General features: G+C 42.9%; 1 protein-coding gene across 5 annotated transcripts in view; it reads left to right on the top strand.

Annotated features, from left to right (window-relative positions):
• The window catches only part of LOC309541732 (cytosolic phospholipase A2 epsilon-like), a gene marked incomplete at its 5' end in the record, with an annotated part of 44,060 nt that extends 20,065 nt beyond the window's left edge, over nt 1-23,995 (top strand). For 4 of the 5 annotated variants that reach the window (XM_082239933.1, XM_082239936.1, XM_082239935.1 and 1 more), the window contains 13 exons: nt 48-134; nt 2,251-2,288; nt 2,806-2,941; nt 6,341-6,477; nt 7,198-7,420; nt 8,605-8,719; nt 10,587-10,724; nt 13,283-13,390; nt 13,775-13,966; nt 15,326-15,495; nt 16,485-16,668; nt 18,863-21,653; nt 22,931-23,995. In XM_082239933.1, coding sequence (XP_082096059.1) covers nt 48-134; nt 2,251-2,288; nt 2,806-2,941; nt 6,341-6,477; nt 7,198-7,420; nt 8,605-8,719; nt 10,587-10,724; nt 13,283-13,390; nt 13,775-13,966; nt 15,326-15,495; nt 16,485-16,668; nt 18,863-19,080 — 1,746 coding nt within the window. In that variant the 3' untranslated portion in view covers nt 19,081-21,653; nt 22,931-23,995. Of the gene's footprint in view, nt 1-47; nt 135-2,250; nt 2,289-2,805; nt 2,942-6,340; nt 6,478-7,197; nt 7,421-8,604; nt 8,720-10,586; nt 10,725-13,282; nt 13,391-13,774; nt 13,967-15,325; nt 15,496-16,484; nt 16,669-18,862; nt 21,735-22,930 lie in introns of those variants that run through there. The other variant, XM_082239934.1, reaches the window with a different exon arrangement.
• Between the last annotated feature and the right edge of the window lie 378 nt (nt 23,996-24,373).

Here is a 24,373-nt window from a genome sequence, read left to right as displayed (position 1 = left end):
TTTGCACTCTTTCTCATAGAAACATGTGGGTTTTTTTCTTCTTCCAGGGGCCAAGCTCTTATAACAGGAAAGAAAGATCCCTCAGAGTGGATATAAATTCACTTCCTACAAGCAAGAAAATAGTGCTCGCAGAGGTGAGAGTCAGTTGCTGTCCTCCTGAATATTGCTTTGAATGGATTCTTTTGGAAGAGAAATAGCCATCATTGCTTGCTTCCATAATCTACAGCGTAAGGGGCCAGTTTATCACTGTCATTGTTAATTGTTAATATAATGATTAGGTAGACTGTGGCCTCTGCATCATGGACAAGGCCATATGTACAATGCAGTAAAAAAATATTTCAATTCCAAAGTAAAATTCCAAAGCTATCTAAATCCTTAAGTCTGAATCAATTATTGATTTATGGCTTATTGAATCACTTGCTTCTTATTTTGTTGCTTTTGAGGAATAATGAAATAATGTAAAAGGATCAAACTATGTATCTTTGCTCTGGCACTTTTAAATCTTTTAACATATTGCTTAACAAATATGATAAAAGTCCTATTTTTTTTTAAAAAAAAAATCTAAATTCTGAGTAGAAATTGTAGAAAGAAGGAAGAACTTCCCCTTTATTTATGATTCCCAGAAAGGCAAATTTATCGACCTGTTTCAATATGGGGGTGAATATAAATTTAATCAATTAATTCATGAGTCACTCAGAAGCCAGTTTATTGATTGTTACAGCCTTAATTGGTTGATAGACACTGTTGTATGATTCCATTTGGTCTGCAATATTAAGGAAACCAAACCAATTTACACCTCCTGGATTAATGCACTGATCAGATTATAATTAACCTTCAGATTTCTCACTTCCATGTATTAAAATGTGTACATTGGGGGCAGGGGGGAGTATGCAAAAAGGTATTTTGTGATAAAATGCATATTTAAATTTTAATTTCCATGCAGATTTTAAGAGGGGATCACATCTTAATGTGGAAATGGGATGGAATGGATTTGTGACTAACCACATAGGATACTAACACAGATCAGCAATAGACTGATCCATCCCTGTTATGTTATAAAGTGGGCTGCCTAGCCAATTGAAATAATTGTTAGAAATTATAGCATTTCTTTTTACCCTTTATCTAGCTCTAGTCATGCATAATCAAGATGCTAACATTTACTTAGCTGCTTGAGAACATAGAAGGGGATTTGCATTGGAATGTGTATCCCATTCAAAGTAATATAGCCTGTATAGAAGAGGAATGGGAAATCTCAAATACAGCCCGCCAGGTCTCTCTGTTCAGCCTGTGTGACTCTCCCCAGGCTGCGTACCTCACAGGCCTTATTATCCTCAAGTACAGTATCTTCCTGTACGGAATGTGTTCTGTAACTGTGGTACAGTAATGCCTCTTATCTAGATGAAGGACGGAGAGGGGTGTGTGGGTGTAAATGGCTCACTTTTGCATAATGTAGCCTACTGTACAAAGGCCAGGTCAATTGCTGCATCCGCTGTTGGCTTCTAGGCCATATAGAAGGTTGTTCAAAAAGGTGAGAGGCAATGTGACTCTCAGGCTGAAGAAAGTTCCTCACCCTTGTATCCTCCTTTCAATATTTATCTGAATTTGTGTTAAGATTTATGCCCAAGTAAGTGGAACGTGTGAACCTAAGAACCCCTGCCGAAACAAACCAAAGAACTATCTAATACAGCATTCTGTTCTCACAGTGGCCAATCAGATTCTGATGGGAAGCCCACTCACAGGTGGGGACTGTGCTGTTGTGCTCAGGTGCTGCTTTCGGGCATCTGATTGGTCATGGTAAAAACAGGATGCTGGGTTAGACAGGCCATTGGCTCAATCCAGCAGGCTCTTCTTATGTTCTTAGGACCTACGTGCAACCACATCTCCCCATTTGTGATGCCCAGAAACTGGTACACTGAAGATGGAACATGGTTAAGAGCAAGTGATAGGCTTCCTCTCAAGGAATTCTCTAATCCTCTTTTAAAGCCACACAGGATGGTGGTGAATTCTGGTGCCTCTTTTTCTAAAAGAATAGCACTGATGGTGGCCCATCACTACATCATGTGGGAGTGAATTTCATACTGAATAAGTATTATTATTATTTTTTGTCTTTCTTGAATCTTCCAAAAGAATTCTGTTTACATGCATGCATCTTCAGAACTGACTCAGGGCATCTATGCACCTTGTTTCAAAGGGAGGCAATGCATTCCTAGGAGTGAAATTTGAGTTTGCATTCTGTTTTTGTTTTTTCAGAATAAAAAAATGGCATTGCATGTGAAAACAGAAGTCTGGTAAGAGATCCTTCCTCTGTTGGATAGCTATAATCTTAACTATTTTTCCACTTGTCTGTCTGTTGGAGAAATATTCTTACAGGAGATTAGCCATGTGTTCAGGATATTAGTCATTTGTATGCAGTATGAGCACTGTACCTAACATTTATTGAATAAACAGAGTTTACATCTATATAACAAGAGTCACATTTTATACAGAGAGGGTTGATGGAGCCTATAGCTTTAGAGCTCTAGTAAGCCACACTTTTGTGGTGTCGATCTGCTTAGTCTTTGTAATCGAAAGCACTGATGTGTAAAAACCACCACATAGACCCTGCTGCCTTGTGAAAGCAAATGACTTGATGCCCCGTGAGGCTTCGCCTGCCACACATTTTGTTAATTGGTCAGTTCAGGGATGTTGGCAAGCAGTCTCTAAGCTTGACTCTTGGATGAGTAGCACCTTTTAAAAGTTCTGAAACAGATTCTGAGATACAATATGCCTGTGTTCCCCCTACCACCCTCTGTGTGGCTATTCCAGCCAGACTGACCTAGATGTGCGCTTGGGATATGGCCTTTGTACACAGGAGCAAGATTTCTTGTGCAAAAGGCAGAAGATTGTTGCTGGGGCGTTGAAAAATGTTCTCAAACTAGAAAAGGATCTGCAGGATCATGAGGTACGTGATGCAGAACTCTGGCTATCTCTGCTGTATGAATTATCACAATATGTGGAACAGAAATTGCAGAGAGAGTCTGGGAGCAAGAATAATGTGTGTCATGGTCAGCACACCACTGTGTGCTGTGTGCTCCCATACAAAGTTGCTTTCCTGTTCTCTGCAGTGATTTAGTGTTACGGTGTCAGAGTGCTGCATCTGAACTGGCCACTGTGCGCATGAGGAATAATTCACCAACGATGCCATCTTTTCCAAGGCTTGAGTGAGCGCTGAACTTTCCAAGCAACTGCCCAAAGCGGTATCACATTCATGCCATTATTCATTCATGTGCCCTGCTGAAATTAGCTTAGTTGCCCGTTCTATTTTCTCATCCTCTGAGATGAAAGCAAGCATAATAAAATGCAGGCTAAAAGGGCTGTAGCTCAATAGCATAACATCTGCTTGCATGCAGAAGTTCCCAGGTTCAGTCCTTGGCATTTCCAAGTACCGTATTTTTTGTTCTATAGGACTCACCGGGCCATAAGACGCACCTAGTTTTAGAGGGGGAGAACAAGAAAAAAAATTATCTCCCTCTCTGCGCAGCACCCCTTCAGCAAAGCGGCAAGAGAAACAGAGCCCCTTCCATTTCTCCTCCCGCTTCGCTGAAGGGGCGCTGCGCAGAGAGGGAAAGCTGCGCAGCGCCTCTCCAGCGAAGCGAAGCCAGCAGAGCAAGAGGGATCGGTGCGCACTGATCTCTTTTGCTCTCCTGGCTTCAGCGAAAGCAACACGAAGCCTCCGGAGTCTTCTGGCGGCTATCCCTGAAGCCATGGAGCCTGTATTCGCTCCATAAGACGCACACACATTTCCCCTTAATTTTTGGAGAGGAAAAGGGGTGTCTTATAGAGCGAGAAATACGATATTATTTATTTATTAAATTTGCATACTGGACTCTGAGGTCCAGCTCCGAGGGCCTTCTGGAGATTCCCTCCCAATGAGGTGAGGTTACAGGGAACCAGGCAAAGGCAGAGGGCCTTCTCGGTAGTATCACAAGCAATGAGAGAGGAGCATTAGCTCACCATAGCACATGTATTTTTCTTGCTTCTGACTACTTCACTCAGATTGCTGTGCTGCCTTTAACCCTATTGACCTCATTAGACTGAAGCAGAAACTAGTTAGTAAGTTCTCCACCACTGAAAATAGCAGCCTTGAATCTGCTCCTTTTTTTTGCCTTGTGACATTTTATCGTGTTTTTAATTTTCTGTTGTGAGCCGCCCCAGAGTGGCTGGGGAAACCCAGCCAGATGGGTGGGGTATAAATAATAAATTATTATTAATGCCCTTCATCCAAAGATCCCACAGAGGTTCACAACAGAAAAATACATAATGAGAATTCAAAATACATAATAAAAACGAAACAATAACCTCCCTCCCACAAACGCATTTTAAAAGCCATAGAATGTTATTCAGCCGAAAGCCTGGTTGATGAGAAACGTTTATGCATGGTGCTGAGAAATACTCAATGCAGGTTCCAGGCTAGCCTCTCTGGGAAGGGCATTCCACAAATAGGACTGGGAGTGTCTCCAGTCTGAAACCACAGAGAGAGATACCATGGGCCCATTGAGTTCAGTATTTTCTACCCTGACTGACAGGGACTCTCCAATGGTTGATATGTTTTGATATTCCTGACACATTGGGCATACTGAATGTTTCAATAAACATTTCCACTTTTAGCATCAATTGGAGGCTTCCCATTTTTCCTTTGACTTTTTCGGCTTCTTGTTGTTGCCCCTTCCTTTGCATGTTCTGCTGATCTCGACAACACCAGTGGTGATGACATTTAATAATAGTTATTATCTATCAGGTTTCCCAGGCTTCAGACCCATGTAATGAGTTAAGCATGCAATTAGTAAAGTGACTGTTAAAGTAATTGCTTAAGCATGCACTAAACTCTCCCATTGAAATCAGCAAGACTTAATTAAAAATGAGGGGTTTAAATCAGTAGTCAGCTAAAGTTTTCATCAGTTGTGGCACAGAGAGCAATTTTATTTATTTGATTCATTATACTTTTATACTGCTTAGCCAACTGTGTTCTCTTTGAATTTTAATCAGTGCAGGAAGGAGCAGTGATGATTACTAGGGTTGAGATTTTTAAGAGCACATGACTGCTCGAAACCAGTGGAGCACTAATTAAACATCCCATCAGCACAAGGATATACACTTGGGCAATGGAAGTTTCTCCCCACTCCTTCTCCCATTCCTCCCTTAAATCTGTTCTGGGTTGTTTCCCCCACCCCCAACTCTCTGGACCAGATTGGGGTGTGGGGCAGAGAATGAAGTTGTTGAAAGTGACCTTCCATTCAGGAGTGGTAGCTGTTGTTTTCCAAAATTACAAGTTATATTCCAAGTTTAGATTGCTTCAGGATCTAAAAAACCCCACCCCTACTAAGGTGTTCGTAATGTGCAAATGTCTTCAAACAGAATAATCAGTTCACTGGTTAAAAAGCAGCTTCTGCAATTTATTTTATTGATTGACAGCCATAATTAAAATACTTCAGTTTCTTGTGCATTAGCCTGCTTTTTCACAGCCATCTCTAATTTGTTTTTTTAAAAAAGTAATATATTCCTTACATGCAAATTAATTTCAAAGGGGGCATACATATCATGAGATGTGTGACATGTGTGTTGCATGTCATGATTACATATTTCAGACAGCTGTCCAAATATGTATACAGTCATGCCACACTTCATGTATTACCATAGATGAGATTTTCTATTCAAATTGGTAAAACGTGTATGAAATTGTGGTCTGCGAATAGGCTTATGTAGGGAAGGAGAAGTTGTGAGATGGAGGAGACTTTAAAGAAGGCATTGACCAAAGCAAATGAATGAGAGGGATGTGAGAGAGATCGTATTTTCAGTTAGCCTGGTTATGGAATGCTCTGAACTGATATGCAATGTCTAAAAGAAAAATAGGCTAGCTGTGAAACTGGGTATGAAGCAACTGTTTACTAATATCACAAACTGGCAGAATAACTGCCTGAATAATAATGAAGAACAGCTGATTCATTCTTTGCAGTTTGTAATTTATCTCTATTATTGATTATATTGCTTAATTAATTAATTACCACCTTTATAAAGGCTCTGTGAAGTAGAAAATATTAACAGTGAATTATCAGTTTCCACTTTTGCATCATCAAGCATGATGGGTCCTAACAGCACATTTCTTTCTTGCTGCCAGTCTCTTCTAATCCAGAAATAGATTAGCTGCAGATTTACTTTGCCAGATCCCATCATACCACAGCAGGGAGGCCAGACCCCTCATGGGTTCATGGGGCCGCCATCTGCACAGGGGTCATTATGGTGTCCATATGTGAAATGTCCCTGCATCTTCGTGTGCTCTAGCTTGCTTTTTTATGCATTGCAGGTTCCAGTAGTTGCAATTATGACAACAGGGGGCAGTACAAGATCACTGACTGCGTTCTATGGAAGCCTACGAGGTCTTCAGAAGTTAAATCTCTTAGATTGTGCTACATACTTAACTGGTTTGTCTGGCACAACATGGTAAGGACACAGACATTGGGTTCTATGTAGAGTTATAGAAGTTAGCCTTGTTTGATCTGTAGGTTACTTAACTGCTTGGCTGAACATAAAAGGGAATCACTGATCTATATCAGTATCAAAACTCTGGCTTGCTATTGTTTGTGAACCTTTTCCAGTGTTGTTCTAACTTGAAGACACAGGAGCCAGTAGAGTCATTTACATACTTGGCTGGATCTAGACTTGTTTGCAGTGAACTTGCAGTAGACCCACTGAAATCAATGTTAGAAGTTAAATGTGATAAAAAATAGCATGGCACCAGCCCTTTCATTAAAAGCCATCAATTCCCCAAGAATCTGTAGTGATGCAAATAAGACTAGAATCTGAAGTTGCCAACTAAATGTATTTGTAGGTTTGGAATAGACAAAAGAAAGTTCCTCTTTCCATAACTGTTTATCAATAGCTAGCAGCTATGATCACTAAATAGAAATCCCATGTTGAGAGAGAGCATACCTTTAGAATACCATTAGGGTACAATAGGAGAGCTGTTGGCTTATGGACTTCCTAGAGGCATCTGTCTGGCACCGCTATTGGAAACAGGATGTGTTGCTAAAAGGAACAACGCCCAAATGGATTCCAGGATCAAGCAACATAGCAGCCCTCATCCAAGCAAAACAACTGGAAGGTACCAAACTGTATAAGCTTATGTTCTCACACTGTCCCTCCATGTCTTTCCTTTCTCAGGACCATGGGGAACTTGTACAGAGATGCTTGTTGGTCCAAAAAAGATTTGGATGAGCAAATCAAAGAGGTGAAAAGACATGTGACCAAGTGCAAGCTGGATGGCTTTTCCATAGAGCGTTTGAAATATTACAACAGACAGCTGCATGAGCGGAAAGAAGAGGGACAAAAGACATCCTGTATAGACCTATGGGGGCTCCTTATTGAATATTTGTTACATGATGGGGTACAGTACATTTGTTACTTCCTGTGTTTATTTTTAGCCTGTTAAATAGCACAGATCATCCAGGCATACTGGATATAACTTAGACATTTATAAATCTAGGCCTTTGAGTTGGGAGAGATGCTAGTGTGGAAAAGCTAGGCTGACAGGAACTGAGTTTGAGAGGGTCACTGCTGCCATCATAGTACACTCACAATTTTGTTGTCTCGTGCCCCCTATGGTCAAATAAATTTTTGTGGATAATTGAAAGAATACGGGAAAAAAAACAAAAACCAACCCACAAAGCCTGTTGTGCCAGAGGCAAAAGTAGGGTGAGTGCATAAGGCATGAACAATCATCTTTCACCTTGCACTCAACTGCCTCAAAAAATAATCTGCCTCCAGGCTCAGCATTAAAAACAACAACAAATAAACAAATTAATATGATGCTTAAATGAAACCTTCATTATGCTCAGAGATGTTGCTCCTCAGTATAACAGTCTATTTCTCCCACAATGTGATGCCAGAATCACACTGGACCAGTGGTTTTCAACCTGTGTGCCATGGCACCCTGGGGTGCCTTGAATGATGGCCAGGGGTGCCACGGGCAACACTGGCCTCTGTCCCTCTTTCCTTGCCTCCCTCCTCTGATGCCCTCTCACATCTCTGCCTCCCCAAGGCTTGCACAGTTATTTGTTGCAGCAGCCCTGGCTACAAGCTCCACAGGAGAGTGGTGCCTCTGGGGCTGGCCAGGGGGTCCTGGTTGCCAGAAGCTGAGGTGGTCTCAGAGTAAGCAAGCAAGTGGGTGAGGGAGCCCAGCCAGCCAGTCCGCCAGCCCTTGCTTCTGGGAATGGACAGACAAGTCCCAGGCCCCTGTGGGGCAATGTGAGGAGGCATCTTTCTCTGGGGCTGGGGGAGGGAGGAGCTCAGAGACCAGGGGTGGCAGCAGCGGCTGTCTGGAGTACTCCCAAAAAGAGGGGAGAGGAGATGAGGCTGAGGGAACACTCCATGAGGGTATTTGAAAAAGGGTGAGGGGCTGCCAGTTCTGCAGGCAAGGAATGACCTAACTGGGCTCCTGAGCCCCACAGGGGTGCCGCAGAAAGAATGTAGTTGGTTAAGGGAGCCGTGGACTCAAAAAGTTTGAAAACCTCTGTATTAGACCACTTTCTTTTTCCTGAGCTAATCTTATATTTCTTTCAATCAACACAGAAAGACAACCATAAACTGTCTGATCAGCAGCAAGCAATTAATGAGGGCCAGAATCCTTTACCAATCTACACTGCAATCAGTGTGAAAGAGAAGTACAGCACTATGGATTTCAATGGTAGGATATTTTTGTTTTTTAATCTGTCGCTAGATACTCATCTCCAATTGTTTTTTGTGAGAGAAAAATGAGGGAGTAGGAGTTTGGTATTGCCTCATGATTGGAAAGCCACCTTAACCAACTATGTAAAAGTTGGGTAAAGGTAAAGGGACCCCTGACCATTAGGTCCAGTCGTGGCCGACTCTGGGGTTGCGGCGCTCATCTCGCTTATTGGCCAAGGGAGCCGACGTACAACTTCCGGGTCATGTGGCCAGCATGACTAAGCTGCTTCTGGCGAACCAGAGCAGTGCATGGAAACGCCGTTTACCTTCCCACTGGAGTGGTACCTATTTATCTACTTGCACTTTGACATGCTTTTGAACTGCTAGGTTGGCAGGAGCAGGGACTGAGCAACGGGACTCACCCCATCGCGGGGATTCGAACCGCCGACCTTCTGATCGGCAAGTCCTAGGCTCTGTGATTTAACCCACAGCGCCACCCACGTCCCAAAAGGGTACAAATGTAATAAATACATGAAGTCCAGAGGCAATATGGGTATCATAACCCCACTGAGAATGCTGTCCCTAAAGATGTGTAGAAACATAAGAGTGATCACTCTAGCATACCCTCAAACTGCCCTGATTTTCCAGGGGCAATCCTGGAATTACAAAAGCCATCCTGGCTTCTGATCTGATCCTGGAATGTTCCGCAACTGCTGATCCCGGAATTTCCTCCACAACTGAGCTCAAAGAGGAGGATGAGCCAGAGCTCCTGCCAAGCGACGGCAGATGTGGCTGTGAGGGGAGCATCCTCTTGCCTCTCCATGGCTGCTGCTGCCAACATCCTCCCATGGGCAGCTTGTAGCGGCTGCTGGAGAGCAGGCAAGGAGGAGGAGGAGAGGCTGCTGCTGCTACAAGACCCAGGCCCGTGTGACGCGCTGGCTCTGAGGGGCTGGCTGAGGGCAGGGCTGCCCTGGGCAGGAAAAAGGGGGAGTGGAGCACAAGGAGTCTTGATTTAAAATAACAACAACAACAACAACAACAATGCTTTGTGCATCTGCGTCTAATCTTGCCCCTTTCTTACATTTATTTATTTGTGTGTGTTTTTCTTTTTGTAAATCTACCAAAGAATGAAATAAAACTGGGACAGTGGAGGGCATGTGTTCTGTGTCCCATTGGTGTGGTGGTGGGGGGATGACAAAAATGGGGGGTTGAGGAGGGTCAGTTGGGGGGAGTGAGAAATGTCCCTCTTTTCATCCGAGGAATGTTGGAGGGTATGCTCTAGCTGGCTTGCAGTTTCCACCTAAGGTCTGCTTCAGAGTTGAGGCTTCTCCACACTTACATTTTGCTCCATATTTTCCAGCTACAGGTCCACACTTTAAAGCTCCATGTCTGAGTGCTCTCTTTTTTTGCACCAGAAAAACCTGCCCTTTAAAGCTGGAGCACAACAAATGGCAATTTGGGCTTTCCTCAGATTGCCATTTGCTCCAGTAGAGCAGTAAAGAGTGGTTTTCGTAGGGAAAGCTCCAAAGCAAATAAAAATAAAAATAAAAAATAGAGCGCTTGGACATGGAGCTTTAAAGCACAGACCATGCCCAGAAAGCACAGAGGAAAGAAAGGTAACTGTGGCTAAGCCCTTATAATGCAATGACCTAGTTTGCACATGACATTTAACCAAGCTATGCTTTAATGTGAGCAACAAGTGTGCTACTGCACACTGTGGTTTCTTTGGACAGGGCGAGCTATAAGTTAAGCTAAAGAAGAAAATGTGTCTTAATTCATAGATGGGGAGAGGGAGAGAGGAGAGAGAGAGAGAGAGAGAGAGAGAGAGAGAGAGAGAGAGAGAGAACACTTTGCTCATGTTCTTCTAAATGTGATTGTAACTGCAGAATGGGTTGAGTTCACACCCTATGAAGTGGGGATACTAAAATATGGAGCTTTTGTCCGTGCTGAAGATTTTGGAAGTGAATTCTTTATGGGGCGTCTGATGAAGAGGATTCCAGAGACTCGGATCTGTTACCTGCAAGGTTCTTATTATTTTTGTTTAATAATGAAGTAGCAATAATATAACCGATTTAGCAATCAAGTCCATGTAGTATGGGTAGTAACCGAGCTGTATGATCTGTCTAAAATCGTATTGATGTACATGAGCATGTAGGGTATCTGAAACCCACACCAAAACTGTAATGTATTACCTTTTCTATGAATAGGTCAGTTTAAGGCATAAATGCAAGCTGGAACATAAAAAGGGCCTGCTGGACGAGGCAGCCTGTTCCCACCGTGGCCAACCAGATGCCTGTGGAAAACCTGAAACCAGAACATGAGCGCAACTGCACTCTCCTCAATTGTGATTCCCAGAAACTAGAAATATCAATAAGCTACAACTGCAGCCCAAATTGTCACTCAACCAGTTCCAGTCATTGTTTAGTATTGGTAGAACTAGTCTAGACCATGTGAAACAAAAGGAAAACAGACTGTTATCTTTAATGTTAAGTTCAACAATCTTTGTACAATAGTTCAGGTACCTCTATACAATTGTACCCCAATTGTACGGCCTCGGTCCAGTATAGCTGAAGGAGCGTCTCCACCCCCATCGCTCAGCCTGGACACTGAGGTCCTTCTGGTGGTTCCCTCACTGCGAGAAGCAAAGCTACAGGGAACCAGGCAGAGGGCCTTCTCGGTAGTGGCGCCCGCCCTGTGGAACGCCCTCCCATCAGATGTCAAAGAGATAAACAACTACCTGACATTTAGAAGACAGCTGAAGGCATCCCTGTTTAGGGAAGTTTTTAATGTGTGACATTTTAAAGTATTTTTAATCTTTGTTGGAAGGTGCCCAGAGTGGCTGGGGAAACCCAGCCAGATGGGCGGGGTACAAATAAATTATTATTATTATTATTATTATTATTATTATTAATCCTTAAGAGCACCTTAGAACACTCAGGATGCTACACAGAGATTATCTCAGTAATTCAACAACATTGTAGGGTGGGCCAATACTACTGTCCTCCTATGGGACTGGGAACTGAGGAACAGTGACTACCTAGTGAGTTCATAGGAGAATTGATATTAGAGCCAGGAGCCTTGTAATTCATAGCTCATATGTCACAAGCAGTGAGAGAGGGGCATTAGCTCACCATAGCACATGCATTTTTCTTGCTTCTGACTACTTCGCTAAGATTGCTGTGCTGCCTTTAACCCTATTGACCTCATTAGACTGAAGCAGAAACGAGTTAGTAAGTTCTCCACCACTGAAAACAGCAGCCTTGAATCTGCTCCTCTTTTTTGCCTTGTAGCCTAACAAGATATCGTCAGGTGAATTTCTCTATCCCTACCTAACTTCCTTGGCTGGCATTTCTGGAGTCAGGGAAATTCACAATGCAATGATATCACAGCAGAAAGAAGAGATGCAAGCCTTGTGCTTTTGATGGCTAGAGAATCTCCCATAGCTTCAGTCACTGAGTATTTGTGCATGACAGAGGCCTATACCAGGAGCTACTCTGGGCCACCACCCTGATGTCTGGCATTATTTGTTCAGTGTTAAAATAACTTTGCATATGTTATGTCAGGATCCCTTCCATTGTAACAAATGCTAAGGTAATGTAAATGAAGTAAGGATTGAAACAATGCTTATAATCTGTGAAGGGATAATGGTTTGTCCAATGCTACCAGTGAATTGTGTGGGTGTGTGGCTCTGATTCATAATCACAGTAACGCTCACAGAGTCCCCTGATTAGTGGAAAGAAAGGCAAACATGTTCTGAGTTTACACGCCCACACAACTGAAAGAATACACCCTGTACTTGCCTTAGCCAAGCCATTAAAGCAGAATGGGCAAGCCGCCACAAATAATCTGCTGACACGAGGGTAGGTACAGCAGAGGCAAATGGCGGCAGGGCAATTGATACATTGTCAGCACAATGCCAGGCATCAGAAGACCTGGGTGTCTCAAGACATGGAGCATGTGTGGCCAGTGGTAGCCTATTTAAGGCCAATGAGGCTGCGGACAGGAAGGAGATGCCCAGAGTTGAGCAAGACTGCAGTACTGGAAGGGCGGAGGAGGAAGAACTGCCTCCCCACCCAAGCCTGAGGTTACTACAGGGGTGGCTGTGTGATGCAAAGAGAAGACTGAGCACAGTGCATAGAAGATACAGCACATATGGCAGAGTGTATGGAAGCCCTCCAGGACCCTTGGCAAATAGTTTGCAGCCCACAGTCAATCTCTTCTTCTGACCACATGGTAGTAGAGGATTCCTGCTGTGCCCCAGTCCTCTAGGGCAAGCCTGCGGAGAGTGGGGGGTAGCCAGGCGCACACTTGCCCCAGGTCTTGGGCGGCTAAGTTGGACAGAGGGCCTGCCAGGGGCCTGCCAGACTGCCTGCTCTGGGGCATGAGCTACAATGGCACAAATGGAATTCCTAAAAGCAAGGACCGTTCTGCCTTCATCTTCGTTTCTTAAGCATGCGTCTGTTTGAACATGGAGATTGCAAATGTGTGCTCTGATTAAACAATGCAATTTACTGCAAAAATTAAATAGTATTTTTTCAGTAGAATAATGCTAAATTGTTATCAATTATCCCTCACTGTACAGGCATGTGGAGTAGTATATTTTCCCTGAATCTGCTGTATTTCTGGAATGATTCTCAAAGCCCAGAGGACTTCTGGCACAAGTGGACACAAGACCAAATAGCTGACATTGGTTAGTTATTTTCCTAAGTGGCCTTTGACCTATTGATGGTGTTCTAAACTGATCTGTGAGCAATGAACAAATATTTTGGAACTTTGCTGCCTGTATATTATTAATGTTGGCTCCTTGTAAGCACATTTGTCTAAATGGTTTCAGATTTGTCTAAATGTTTTCAGATTTAGTCATTCTTGTATTAGACAACTGAAGCTCTAAATTGTGTGTGTGTGTTTGTGTGTGTTTAATGTTAAACGATGATTTTGAATGAGGGCTCAAAATGATTTTCTGCCTTTGCTGATTGAGCAGACACTTTCACAAAATATTTCTCTTTTGGAAAGGATTGTAGTTTCAGAAATTTATAAATTTTATAAATTCATCGTTGCTGCTTTTCCTTTGTAGATACAGAGCCTCATCTACCCACTCGACCACATGATCAAAAGACACATCTGTACACCCCTGCTGGACCGCTATCCAGTGCATTTAGAGATGTGCTTACTGATCGCCTATCAGTTGCCCAGTACCACAATTTTCTCAGAGGTCTCCAACTGGACAATGGCTACCTTGAGAATGACAGTTTCCGTAGATGGAAAGGTATTATCATTTGGGATATATATATATTCTAATGTAAAAAACATGCTGCCTGAGCTCAGTCTGAAATTAGAATAAGCACACTGCTTGCCAAGTCTCCTCACTCAACATTCCACCCAAATGTCCAGTCCATGGGTATGTCGTGTTATTGTTTGTGCACATGCTAGATCATGCTATGGACTTGAATGCATTAGGTGGCAGTGGCTGTGTGCTAACTGAGCTTCAATGGGTCTTTGCCTAGTTACTGTGCCCCTCCTATGAGCCCCAGGCAGAGAGGTCAAGGGTCAAGGCTGATGGGAGCTGTAGTCCAATGATATCTGGAGGGCACTACATTGGCTATTGTGTAACCCATTATATAGTGTTGATGCTTTGTTCCTAAATTCACTACATGAGGTGCTGTGCATTAAAGTGTATTTATACTTTTTCGGATTAATTAGCTGTGACCTTACGAACTGCTGTCCTTGTTTAATTGGTGTCTCCAAAGCACAGTAATGGCATAAATCATCTGATAATGAGACATATATAATAGCATTGCATTGATAATAGCAAATAGAAATGATTCTACATTGGGTTATAGCTAGGGTTGCTACCTCTTTTGGGAGGGGCTTGCTCCCATGCCTTTAATAGCAGCTCAGAAATTAAGAAGGTAATATCTTGACTCATTACTTATATCAGTTCCCAGAAAAGTTGCATTTGTTGAATTCGTGCCACATACTTGATAGTGCTTCCTTTAAAGAAGAGCAGAGCTGTAATTATCATATAAATATTCTAAAAAATAAATGAGATTCCACCACCACCACCACTCTTCTCGAAATGGATAGCCACTTTGCAGAATATTCTCTGAATAGTCTCCATCTCCCTCCTACCCCAATGCTTTGGAATGATGCTAGGTCCAGGGCATTTTGTAGGATGCAAAATGGTGACCAGGCTGCCATGCAATTGCTGCCACTGCTATCTACAGCAAGAGCAAAAAATCTTAGGAAAAAAGACAGAAGCTGTGCTATTGCAATTGCCAATGGTTAGCCCCCACACCCAAGAAACCATTGGAGAAGTTCTTTGCCCCAAAATAGGTGGAGAATTTTTAGAAGTCATTACTGGGCAGCTCAGTTTGGGGGCCTGTGTTTATTAAAGCAAAGCCTAGTTCCACCCTTAGGCAAATAATTGAAACTTTAGACAATATTTGGAAAGCACTCAACATCTGAAACTGAAGAAGAGAAGTTGTAGGAGAAAATTTCTAAGTACGGCTCTTCTTTAAAGTTGAGTAGGAACAAAGGAAACTTCAGGTTGGAGAAGATTGCCTCTGTGGCAATGAAAACTCGGGCTTTCTGTTCCACTTAAAACTGATTCTGTTTTGCCATTTAGGTACTATACTCGATGCTTCTTCACCCAATCAGCTGACTCAAACAGAAGAGTACTTGTCACTAGTAGATACTGGATTCTTCATCAATACAAGCATTGCACCTATACTGAGAAAAGAGCGGAAGGCAGACATTATCATACATCTAAATTACAGTGCAGGATCACAGAAGTTGGTGAGAAATGCATCTTTCCCATTTCTGCCCATCTCTATAGATGATGAGTATCATAAATCATGGCTATAGCTAAGTACAGTCATACTTGGATCCCGAATGCCTTGGCTCCCAAACAAATTGGCTCCTGAATGATTGAAACCTGGAAGTGAGTGTTCCAATTTTCAAACGATTTTCAGAAGCTGAATATCTGGCACAGCTTCCATGGCTTCTGTTTGGCTGTAGGAACCAATCAGAAGCTGCACTTTGGTTTCTGAATGTTTTGGAAGTCGAACGGACTTCCGGAACAGATTCCATTTGACTTCCAAGGTACGACTGTATATTACAGTCCAATGGCCCTGTATCCTTTCCCTCCAACTCCTATCTTCCTTCGGACATATCTAAGGCAAGTTTCAGTTGTGGGGGGAGGAGAGAGAAGAGAAAAAGTACTGGAAAGAGGAGGTCTAGAAAAGAAGGTAGGGAGGAAGCTGAGAGACGAGAGCAAGTTTGACTCAGGAAACAAGCTGCAGGAGTAAGAAAAGACTAGGAGAAAGCCCTTGAATAAGTTGGAGGCTGGGGTTACTGTAAATGTCTCTGACTGTGAATCATCCTGCCCTGAAATCTGAATTGCTATGATGTCACAGAATGTTCAGGAGAAACTACTAACACAGAGCCTAAGGACACAAGGAACACATTGTTTCTCGTAGGACAGGCTGTGCAGAGAAGAGACAAGATGAAATAATTTCCCCTGATCCCTCACCTACATATGAGTCCTTTGTGTTACCTCTTAGTAGCTAACATTTCCCCGGGGAGTTTCAAAGAGAGTTCTGGTAGGTGTCTGCTCTTGGAAGGAAATTGTACAGAGAAATGAGTACTGAATTTAAAATAAGCCTTTCCACATTTAGCATACAATTATATTACTAACCACCCAGAGTGGCTGGAGTGACCCAGTCAGATGGGTGGAGTATAAGTAATAATAGTTATTACTACTACTACTACTTTTTTCCACCTAGCCCCTGGAACAGTCGTGCAAGTATTGTGCAGAACAAGGTATCCCATTTCCCAAAGCTGTGATACATGAAGATGACAAACACTTGAAGGAATGCTATTTGTTTGACAATGCAGAGAATCCAGAAGCACCAATATTAGTATTTTTCCCACAAGTGAATGATAGCTTTCGTTACTACAAAGCACCTGGTATGTCATTATTATTATTATTATTATTATTATTATTATTATTATTATTATTATTATTATTACAGTGGTGCCTCGCAAGACGAAAAGAATCCGTTCTGTGATTCTCTTCGTCTAGCGGTTTTTTCGTCTTGCGAAGCAAGCCCATTGACGGATTAGCGGATAAGCGCTATTAGCGCTATTAGCGGCTTTTAGCAGCTTATCTGCTGATCGGATCAGCTGATAAGCGGCTTAGCGGCTTAGAAAAAGGGGGGAGGGGAAAAAACCAGCAGGAACTCGCAAGACATTGTCGTCTTGCGAAGCAAGCCCATAGGAAATTCGTTTTGCGAAGCACCTCCAAAACGGAAAACTCTTTCGTCTAGCGAGTTTTCCGTCTTGCGAGGCATTCGTCTTGCGGGGCACCACTGTAGTATTATTATTAGTAGTAGTAGTAGTAGTACATTATACTTACAAAGTTATATTTTAAAAGGCAGTTCTGTATTTAGTGGTTTATTATCTACGTGTTTACAGATGAGGAGAAAGAGGATAACAGAGGAAAGGGAGACACACAGAAAACCCATTTCCCCCACACATTTTGGAAGCAAATAAATTCCTCTAAAAACCACTAGAGTCAAGCGTCTGTCCTCAGAAATGACAAAATCTGCAGATTTGAACTCAGTTATATATCTTATGAGGACCCACAACTGTGCATCTTCTTTAGCACAGCTAAGGAAGTCTAGCTTCAAAGGAAGTACCGCCAGTGCCAGCCTTACCATGGCAAGTCTAGCTGACATTGGCTGAGCTTAACCTGGCTTTTTGAAGTTGAATGGACCTGCCTCCTAAAAGCTAATCCTTCCCACATTGTTCTCTAAGACCTTGCTGTTAGGTCAGGCCTTTGGAAACTAAGGTGCAGACGATGCTGATCATTGGGCTGCTGTCAGGGCAAATTATATTTAAAATGCTAGCTTTAGATATGTTGTGATGTATTTTAATTTTCATTTTTAACTAGCTGCTTGTTTTAATTATTCTGTATTTTATAATGGATGTTTCTAAAATGTTGTAAACCACCTTGATTGAATCCCAACTCGGGAGAAAGGCGCGCTAGAAATACATTAAATAAATAAAGAAGTTAAATCTGTATTCATGAGGCAGTGTGATAGTCAGATGGATGGCACTGGCAGGTGGCAGAGTTTGCTCATCATCTGGTAGTGGTGGCTACCAGCACACTAATAATTCTCAGGCACCTTGCACCAGGTGTCTTCTTCAACAACTCTGCATTTGTAATGCTCATAAACTTGGCTCACGGAACCCCTTAACCTCCTCGGTTCCTCATTAGACTTATCAATTCCTGAAAATGCCTTGATTATCTCCTTGGATCAGAGGTGTGAGGCATGCTGTTTCATCAAGATCTCACTGTCCTTCATCTTTTTTTGTTGTTTTGTTTTTGGTTGAATAAAACTGTTCTCAACACTATAGCAGAGTTGTAAATGGAACCTCCTCTTCTTCAAGGTTGTCAGCAATGGCCAAACTAGTCACTTCGCAAAATGCACAGTGTGCAACTAATTCTTGTTTCATTCCCCTGCTTTATTTAATGAACTACAGGCACAGGGCCCCCAGATTGTCATCAAATCATCAGCTCCTTTTTCAGCCACGATCCACAACCTTCCCCCACCCCCAGGGATGTCTAGAAGACTTTGGAGGAAAGCTCCCATTTTTATCCTAAGCTTCATAGCTATGCCAAGGAGGACTTTGGTCCAGAGCATAGCTGGAGAGGGAAGGAATACACCTCTTCTCCCTGTGCGCTGTGGTCCTGATGACAATTCTAGATAAAGCTATATAGATAGAGATAGATATAAGTAGAGGGGGGAAAGAGATAATTGCTTGCTATTCACTGCAGAAAAGCCCCTTGTACAATATATGAAGGGTCTTAATTTCCTAGCATTGATGTATCAAGCCTCAATAACAGTACCACTAGTATACAATCCAAGAAATTCAGTTTTTAAACAGTAGTAGTAGTAGTAGAAGAAGAAGAATTTATATACCACCCTATACCCAGAGGTCTCAGGGCAGTTCACAAAGAAGAAAACATGTCTTCAGTCAAACAGAACAATTCCCACAGGAAATCTGTGTGCCTTAGCAGCTGTTGAATATGCATGTATGAACTTAATTTTGGTAAATCCCATTCTTACAGCACTACCTTACTGCAATTTTTTCATAGGTGTTAAACGCTCTCCATCAGAAATGAAAGAAGGCAAAGTCGATGTCTCCAGTAACTGCACCCCTTACTCTACCTACTCCCTGACATTCACTGAGGAAGAGTACGATCAACTAGTGAAACTGAGTGAATACAATATTCTGAATAACCAACGTATGATCCTGGAAGCTTTGCATATGGCAGTGGAACAGAGAAAAAAACTGAAGAAATGCACGAAATGAGATGCTGGAATATGGACCCAAGCTCTCTGAGCGCTCGTAAACCTCACTGAACTTTGGTTTGGGCCAAGGGGTCCTACAGGATAAGCCAAGCAATTCAGGATGTCAACAGAAGTATCTTTTCCCAAGACTGCTTGTGCTTTTTTTGAGTGACTGAGATTCTAAATCAGCATGTAACTTATTTGAAAACTCAGCATCGGCTGTGCTGATTCTCCCAAGTTGGTTGCTGTGAATCTATCTGTACTTAGCAGGATTAAGGATTATTGTGTTCGTATCCTGTCCATGGACTTCCCATAGACATCTGGTTAGCCAAGATGAGAACAGGATGGCAGACTTGGATGGACTTTGGCTCTGATCCAGCAGGGCTACTATTATGTTCTTATCTCAGGAACAAACCAATTGTCATGCAAAACTTACAATATAGCTCCAGATCCCTTATGTAACAGGTACCATCTCTTACATTTCATTTCTGGGTTTGCCCTTACTATTGGACGGGGGAGGTGCTGACATTTAAAAGCAACCTTCAGTGATCTCCCAGCACATCCTTGTGTGTGTTTACTCCAGCGTAGGAGCTTATCCACACTTCCACTTGTGCCATACCAAGAAAGCAGACTGGAACTGTGTGCATGCTGAGGCTCTCAGCTTCTAATCCTGTCCTGGAGGGCCCTCCTTCTCCTGAGGTCCCTTGATGACTCAAGTCTCCTGTTTCTAGCCGCTCCCAGCTCATCCCTTCTGCTGACTGCTCCTCAGTGTCCCACCACCAGGCTCAAGACTCTAAGGTATCATCTTTGGAGCCTTCCTAGGGGGCTTTTGGGAGGCAGGATCCCACTACTCCTCCTCATCCAGCCTGTCCTTGACAACTGCTATAGATGTGGAGTTTATTTAACCTGCCTATTCTGAGATAGACCAATAACAAAAGGAATTGGGTGCCAATGTGGGGCTGCAGCTGCTTTGTAGGAGGCTTTTAAGTGGCAGATTCAGACTGTGCCACATGAAAAGCAGTGTTTTGCATGGGAATGCACAGTGCTTGGCACCATTAGAGTTGCCACCTATCCTGTATAATACAGGATTTTTTTCTGTATTTCAATGTAAAAAGCTGTGTCCTGCATTGATACAGTTTTCTCCTGTATTTCGGGTCATGTGTGTGTGTGTGTGTGTGTGTGTGTGTGTGTGTGTGTGTCCCTCTCTGTTTCTGTCTCTGTCTCTCTCTGCTAAGTTAGGGATCCTCTCCAAATACATGTGCTTGAATGGGTGTGGGAAAGGACATGCATTTAACCTCTGGGTAGCCAAGCACAGAAAGATTTACAAATTTGTGTGTGTGTGCACGTGCGTGCATGCATGCATGCGTTTGTGTTAAATTCCAAAGGGGTCATCCACTTAGGCTGCAATAGATTGTAATGGATTGCTTTTGAGTCACTTCAGCACCAGATTGGGGGGGGGGATCACCCCCAACCACTCCACCCTGCCCTATCCTGTATTTTGCCAGAACAAAGGTGGCAATCTTACAGAACTAATTTGTATGTAACGTTGGAACATCCTGTGAATTCTGGTAATGATTTATGAACGTTGGAACACCCTGTGAATTCTGGCAATGATGTAGAAACACATAACTGAAACGGAAGGCTTGGCACCGTACACACGATTCTGTATCTATAAGTAGCAAATGGCATTTCCAAAGTCAACGCGACTAGATTATTTTAATACTTTATTTATTGACAGCAGCCTGAACTCAGCAGTGTGGCTTGTGCTTCTGCTGCTGCTCTGTTTGGCTTTTGTGGTTAATTCATCAATATTAAAGAAAACATGCTTGTTGGCTCAAGTTATTATTTGTAAGATTAGAAAAATAAAACCTGTTGGTTCAGTTGGATAATAATGATGAACGTAATGGAGCGTATCTAGTTTCTGACTTGAGAAATGCTCTTCCTGCTTTTGGGCTTCTCATGAACATCTGGGAAAACAGGTTGCTAAGCTAAATGGGCCACTGGCCTGAATTAAGAGGGCTTTTCTTATGTTCTTATGAGCAGTACATTTCTAGCAGCTTTCTTCAAGTATTCAATTGCAGTAACAGAGCAACCTGAAAGCTGACTCAGTACTCTGAGTATCACATAAATACTGCCAAATAAAATGGAAGTCAATAAAATCTCTTGGATGCAGCCATGTTTCCAATTAAGAATGCTTAATTATTCTCAGGACAACATGTCCTGTTGTGCAACAGAATCATGCTTCTGTCTCATGTTCATCCATCAGTATCACCTCAGTCTTTCTACCCAGCACAAATGTCTACTCAATCGCTCAACTTTTCCTAATTAAATTTGGCAGATGTCCATCACCCACTATCTGCTAATGAAATCTCGGGGATGCATTTCTTCTTCGATTTTGAAAAGACTATTAGCACTGAACCTAGCAATGCATATGATTGCTTCTACAAAGCTTACGTTGGAGTAGGGTTGCCATGTGTCCGAGAAATCCCAGACATGTCCTCATGTCCTCTTTTGAGGGGCCAACATGTCCATCAGGGTTTTTGTTTACATTTTAAAGGCAATGTCCTGGTTTGGGGTCTTTTTATTTCGGAGGGGGTTGGCTCAGGTGTAAGCAGATTGGGCTTGGGCTGCTCTACATGCCGTGGCCGGACCGAGCCGGGAAAGAGGCACACAGGCGTGACAGCAGCCCCACGCGCCTCTATTCCTTTCTTGGATGGGCAGTGGCTCAGGCTCTATTTTGCTCTTCAAGATATGGCAACCCTTCATTGGTGAGAAAAAACGTTTTCAGCCTGAGGGCCTGAGATTTCTTCTTGCAGGACCAGGCATTGGACTTCCTATACCCCAGCCTGTGTAATAAGAGACCAATAAGACTGGTTTGGGGTCAAAACAAGCCACAACTTCATTGAATACAGATGAAAGAGGTTTGGCTTGGGCATGGGGCAATCGAAATACTTCCGGCCCGCCGGCCGGAAGTGACGTATGGTCAATCCAGGCGGCGGTTCCTAAGACTTACATCCAATAGGGTGACCCCCGCAGGGACTGCCATCTGGGGGAGGAACAAACAGGCTGAGCCCCAGGTGCTGGCTGCTTAAACGAGCAAGGGGCAGATCCGAGGGAGGCCCACAATCAGCTCCATTGGCTCCGCCCCCAGCACAGCCCAAGTCCCAGCCTGCATCCCCATTTGCCAAAGCAGGGTTCAGGCTAGGATCCGGTTCCTGATAGGCAGAGAGGGCTCATGCCCCCTCCCCTATCAGGAAGGGCACAGCCTCCTCCATCCCGCAAAGCCACAGCCCACAAAGGGTGAGTGGGCTTGTGCAAACTTCTGAGGGTTGCATCCTGCAAGTGGTTGGTGGGCAACAATGTTTGGTGGGTGGAGCTTCCTATGAGACTACAAGAAGCAACACTGCAGCCACAAGAAAGCCATCTGCACACACTCTCCATCCTCCATCCAAGCAAGAGGCATCATCAAAGTTCAAGAACCTGTTTCAGCCTCAAGGAGGCTGCAGATGTGGACCAGAGAGGTATAGCCCAGAGAAAGGACTATTGTGAAGAACTGATGTTCCCTTTGGAAATAACTGGTGTTTAATTTGTCTTTGTAGCCTATTAATCTATATTTCAGGAAGGGAATGCTATTGTTGCATGCCACCCCAAACTCCTACCAATGTGAAATTCCAGAGGTTCCAGGCACTCAGTCAGGGTTTGCGTATCCTTTTGGAAGTGAAGCACAGTGGAGACTGTGGTGTCTTTATGATATATGGTTTATTTACACATATATACAACCTGAGCCTAGGATGGAGGGGTACACAGGATTTACACCCCAATAGGGTCTTGTTTCTCCCATATCCACAGCCTTGGATATCAGCAGAAATCAGCCATGGCTCTTACCATCTCTCCAGCTTGCCACCTTTACCACACTACAACACTTGGTGGAATCTAGACACATAAAAAAAAAGTTGTGAAAATGCTTTATAAAAAAATGTTTTGAAAAATGTATTGAATTTGCCATAGCTCACCATTGCCATCTGGTGTCACATTTGTATAATGCACTTTGCAATACAAAACGATTTATTTGTAGCTGTATAGCTGAGTCCCTTTTTCCTCCAGGTCACATCCCAGCCAACTCTAAACCCCTGCTTTAACTCTAAGCTGGAGGAGTGGCCCCATCCAAAGCAGCCTCCCTTTAGCTTTCTTCACAGGCCATCATCTTCCCTTTTATTTTCTTAATGGCTCATAATCCAAGGTGATTACCTCATAAGGAAGCTGGCCTGACTTATTTGGCTTTCAGAATTTGATTAAGTGTCTGGCACCCACAAACTCATAATGACATCAATGGTTATTTTACTTTAGACTGTTGTCCAGTAATTCTGGCAGCTGCTGTAGCCATCATGTGATTCTAGCTACAGCTTGAACGTGTTGGAAAAACTTAAGATTGCTGTTCCTTGAAGTCGGGGATACATTCCATGCACAAAATTGCATGTTGTTGTGTTTATGTGGGATTACACAGCCCACAGTGGGTGGAGTGGGTTACAAATAATGCAATAATGTCAAAGGGAACTACAGCAACTGACATACAGAATCCATTATCATATGGATCTCTTAGATTCACTTTGCTGCAGTAATACATGTACATATCATGTTGATGCAATGATAGGGAAGGCGTCAGAGAGACATAACTTGTTAAGAAGCCTATTTGTGGCGCAGCAGAGGTTTTGGCCCTGATAAAATACAAGAGCTGCCCATCACAGCTGAGAAATTTGAGGTCAAGAAAAAAGCACAAACTCAAATGAACATTTAGATTTGTATTCAGAAAACTAATAGAATTTGCTAAAAGGTAGCATGACTCTCTTAGAGCTGCATCTCTGGTGATAACACGAATGCAGCTCGCAAACTCATGCAGACCAGTTTGACTGGTGAGTATTTGGTGACCTTTATATTTTGCATTTCTAATTTACACAAAGTAGATAACAGATAGATAATGCATATTATGAAAAGCAAAATGTACTGAAAGCAAAAAAGGACTCAGTAAAAAAAGATAAGGAAGAAGCATGGAGCAGCAATGAAGTGGAGGGAAGTCGATACTAAAGACTGACTTAATGTAGCAGTATTATCTGATGTTGAATTATTTTGGATTCATGGTGTGTAGCTTATTATGTCTTCAATAACGTATGGATTAACTGTATAAATAATGAAACTCAATAAAGAATATATGAAAAGAAAGAACAGACAACCATTTAGCTGGAAGAGCCAGAAGGTAAATTGGAATCTACCAGAGTAGATCTCTGGCTTGTTTTCAATAGATTGGCAAGGGCTCCTGG

This window comes from Podarcis vaucheri, assembly GCF_965113315.1.
Source record: "Podarcis vaucheri genome assembly, chromosome: 1".
Classification (NCBI taxonomy): Eukaryota; Metazoa; Chordata; class Lepidosauria; order Squamata; family Lacertidae; genus Podarcis; species Podarcis vaucheri.
Note: the sequence above shows the minus strand (reverse complement) of the source record. Positions and strands in the feature narration are given on the sequence as shown.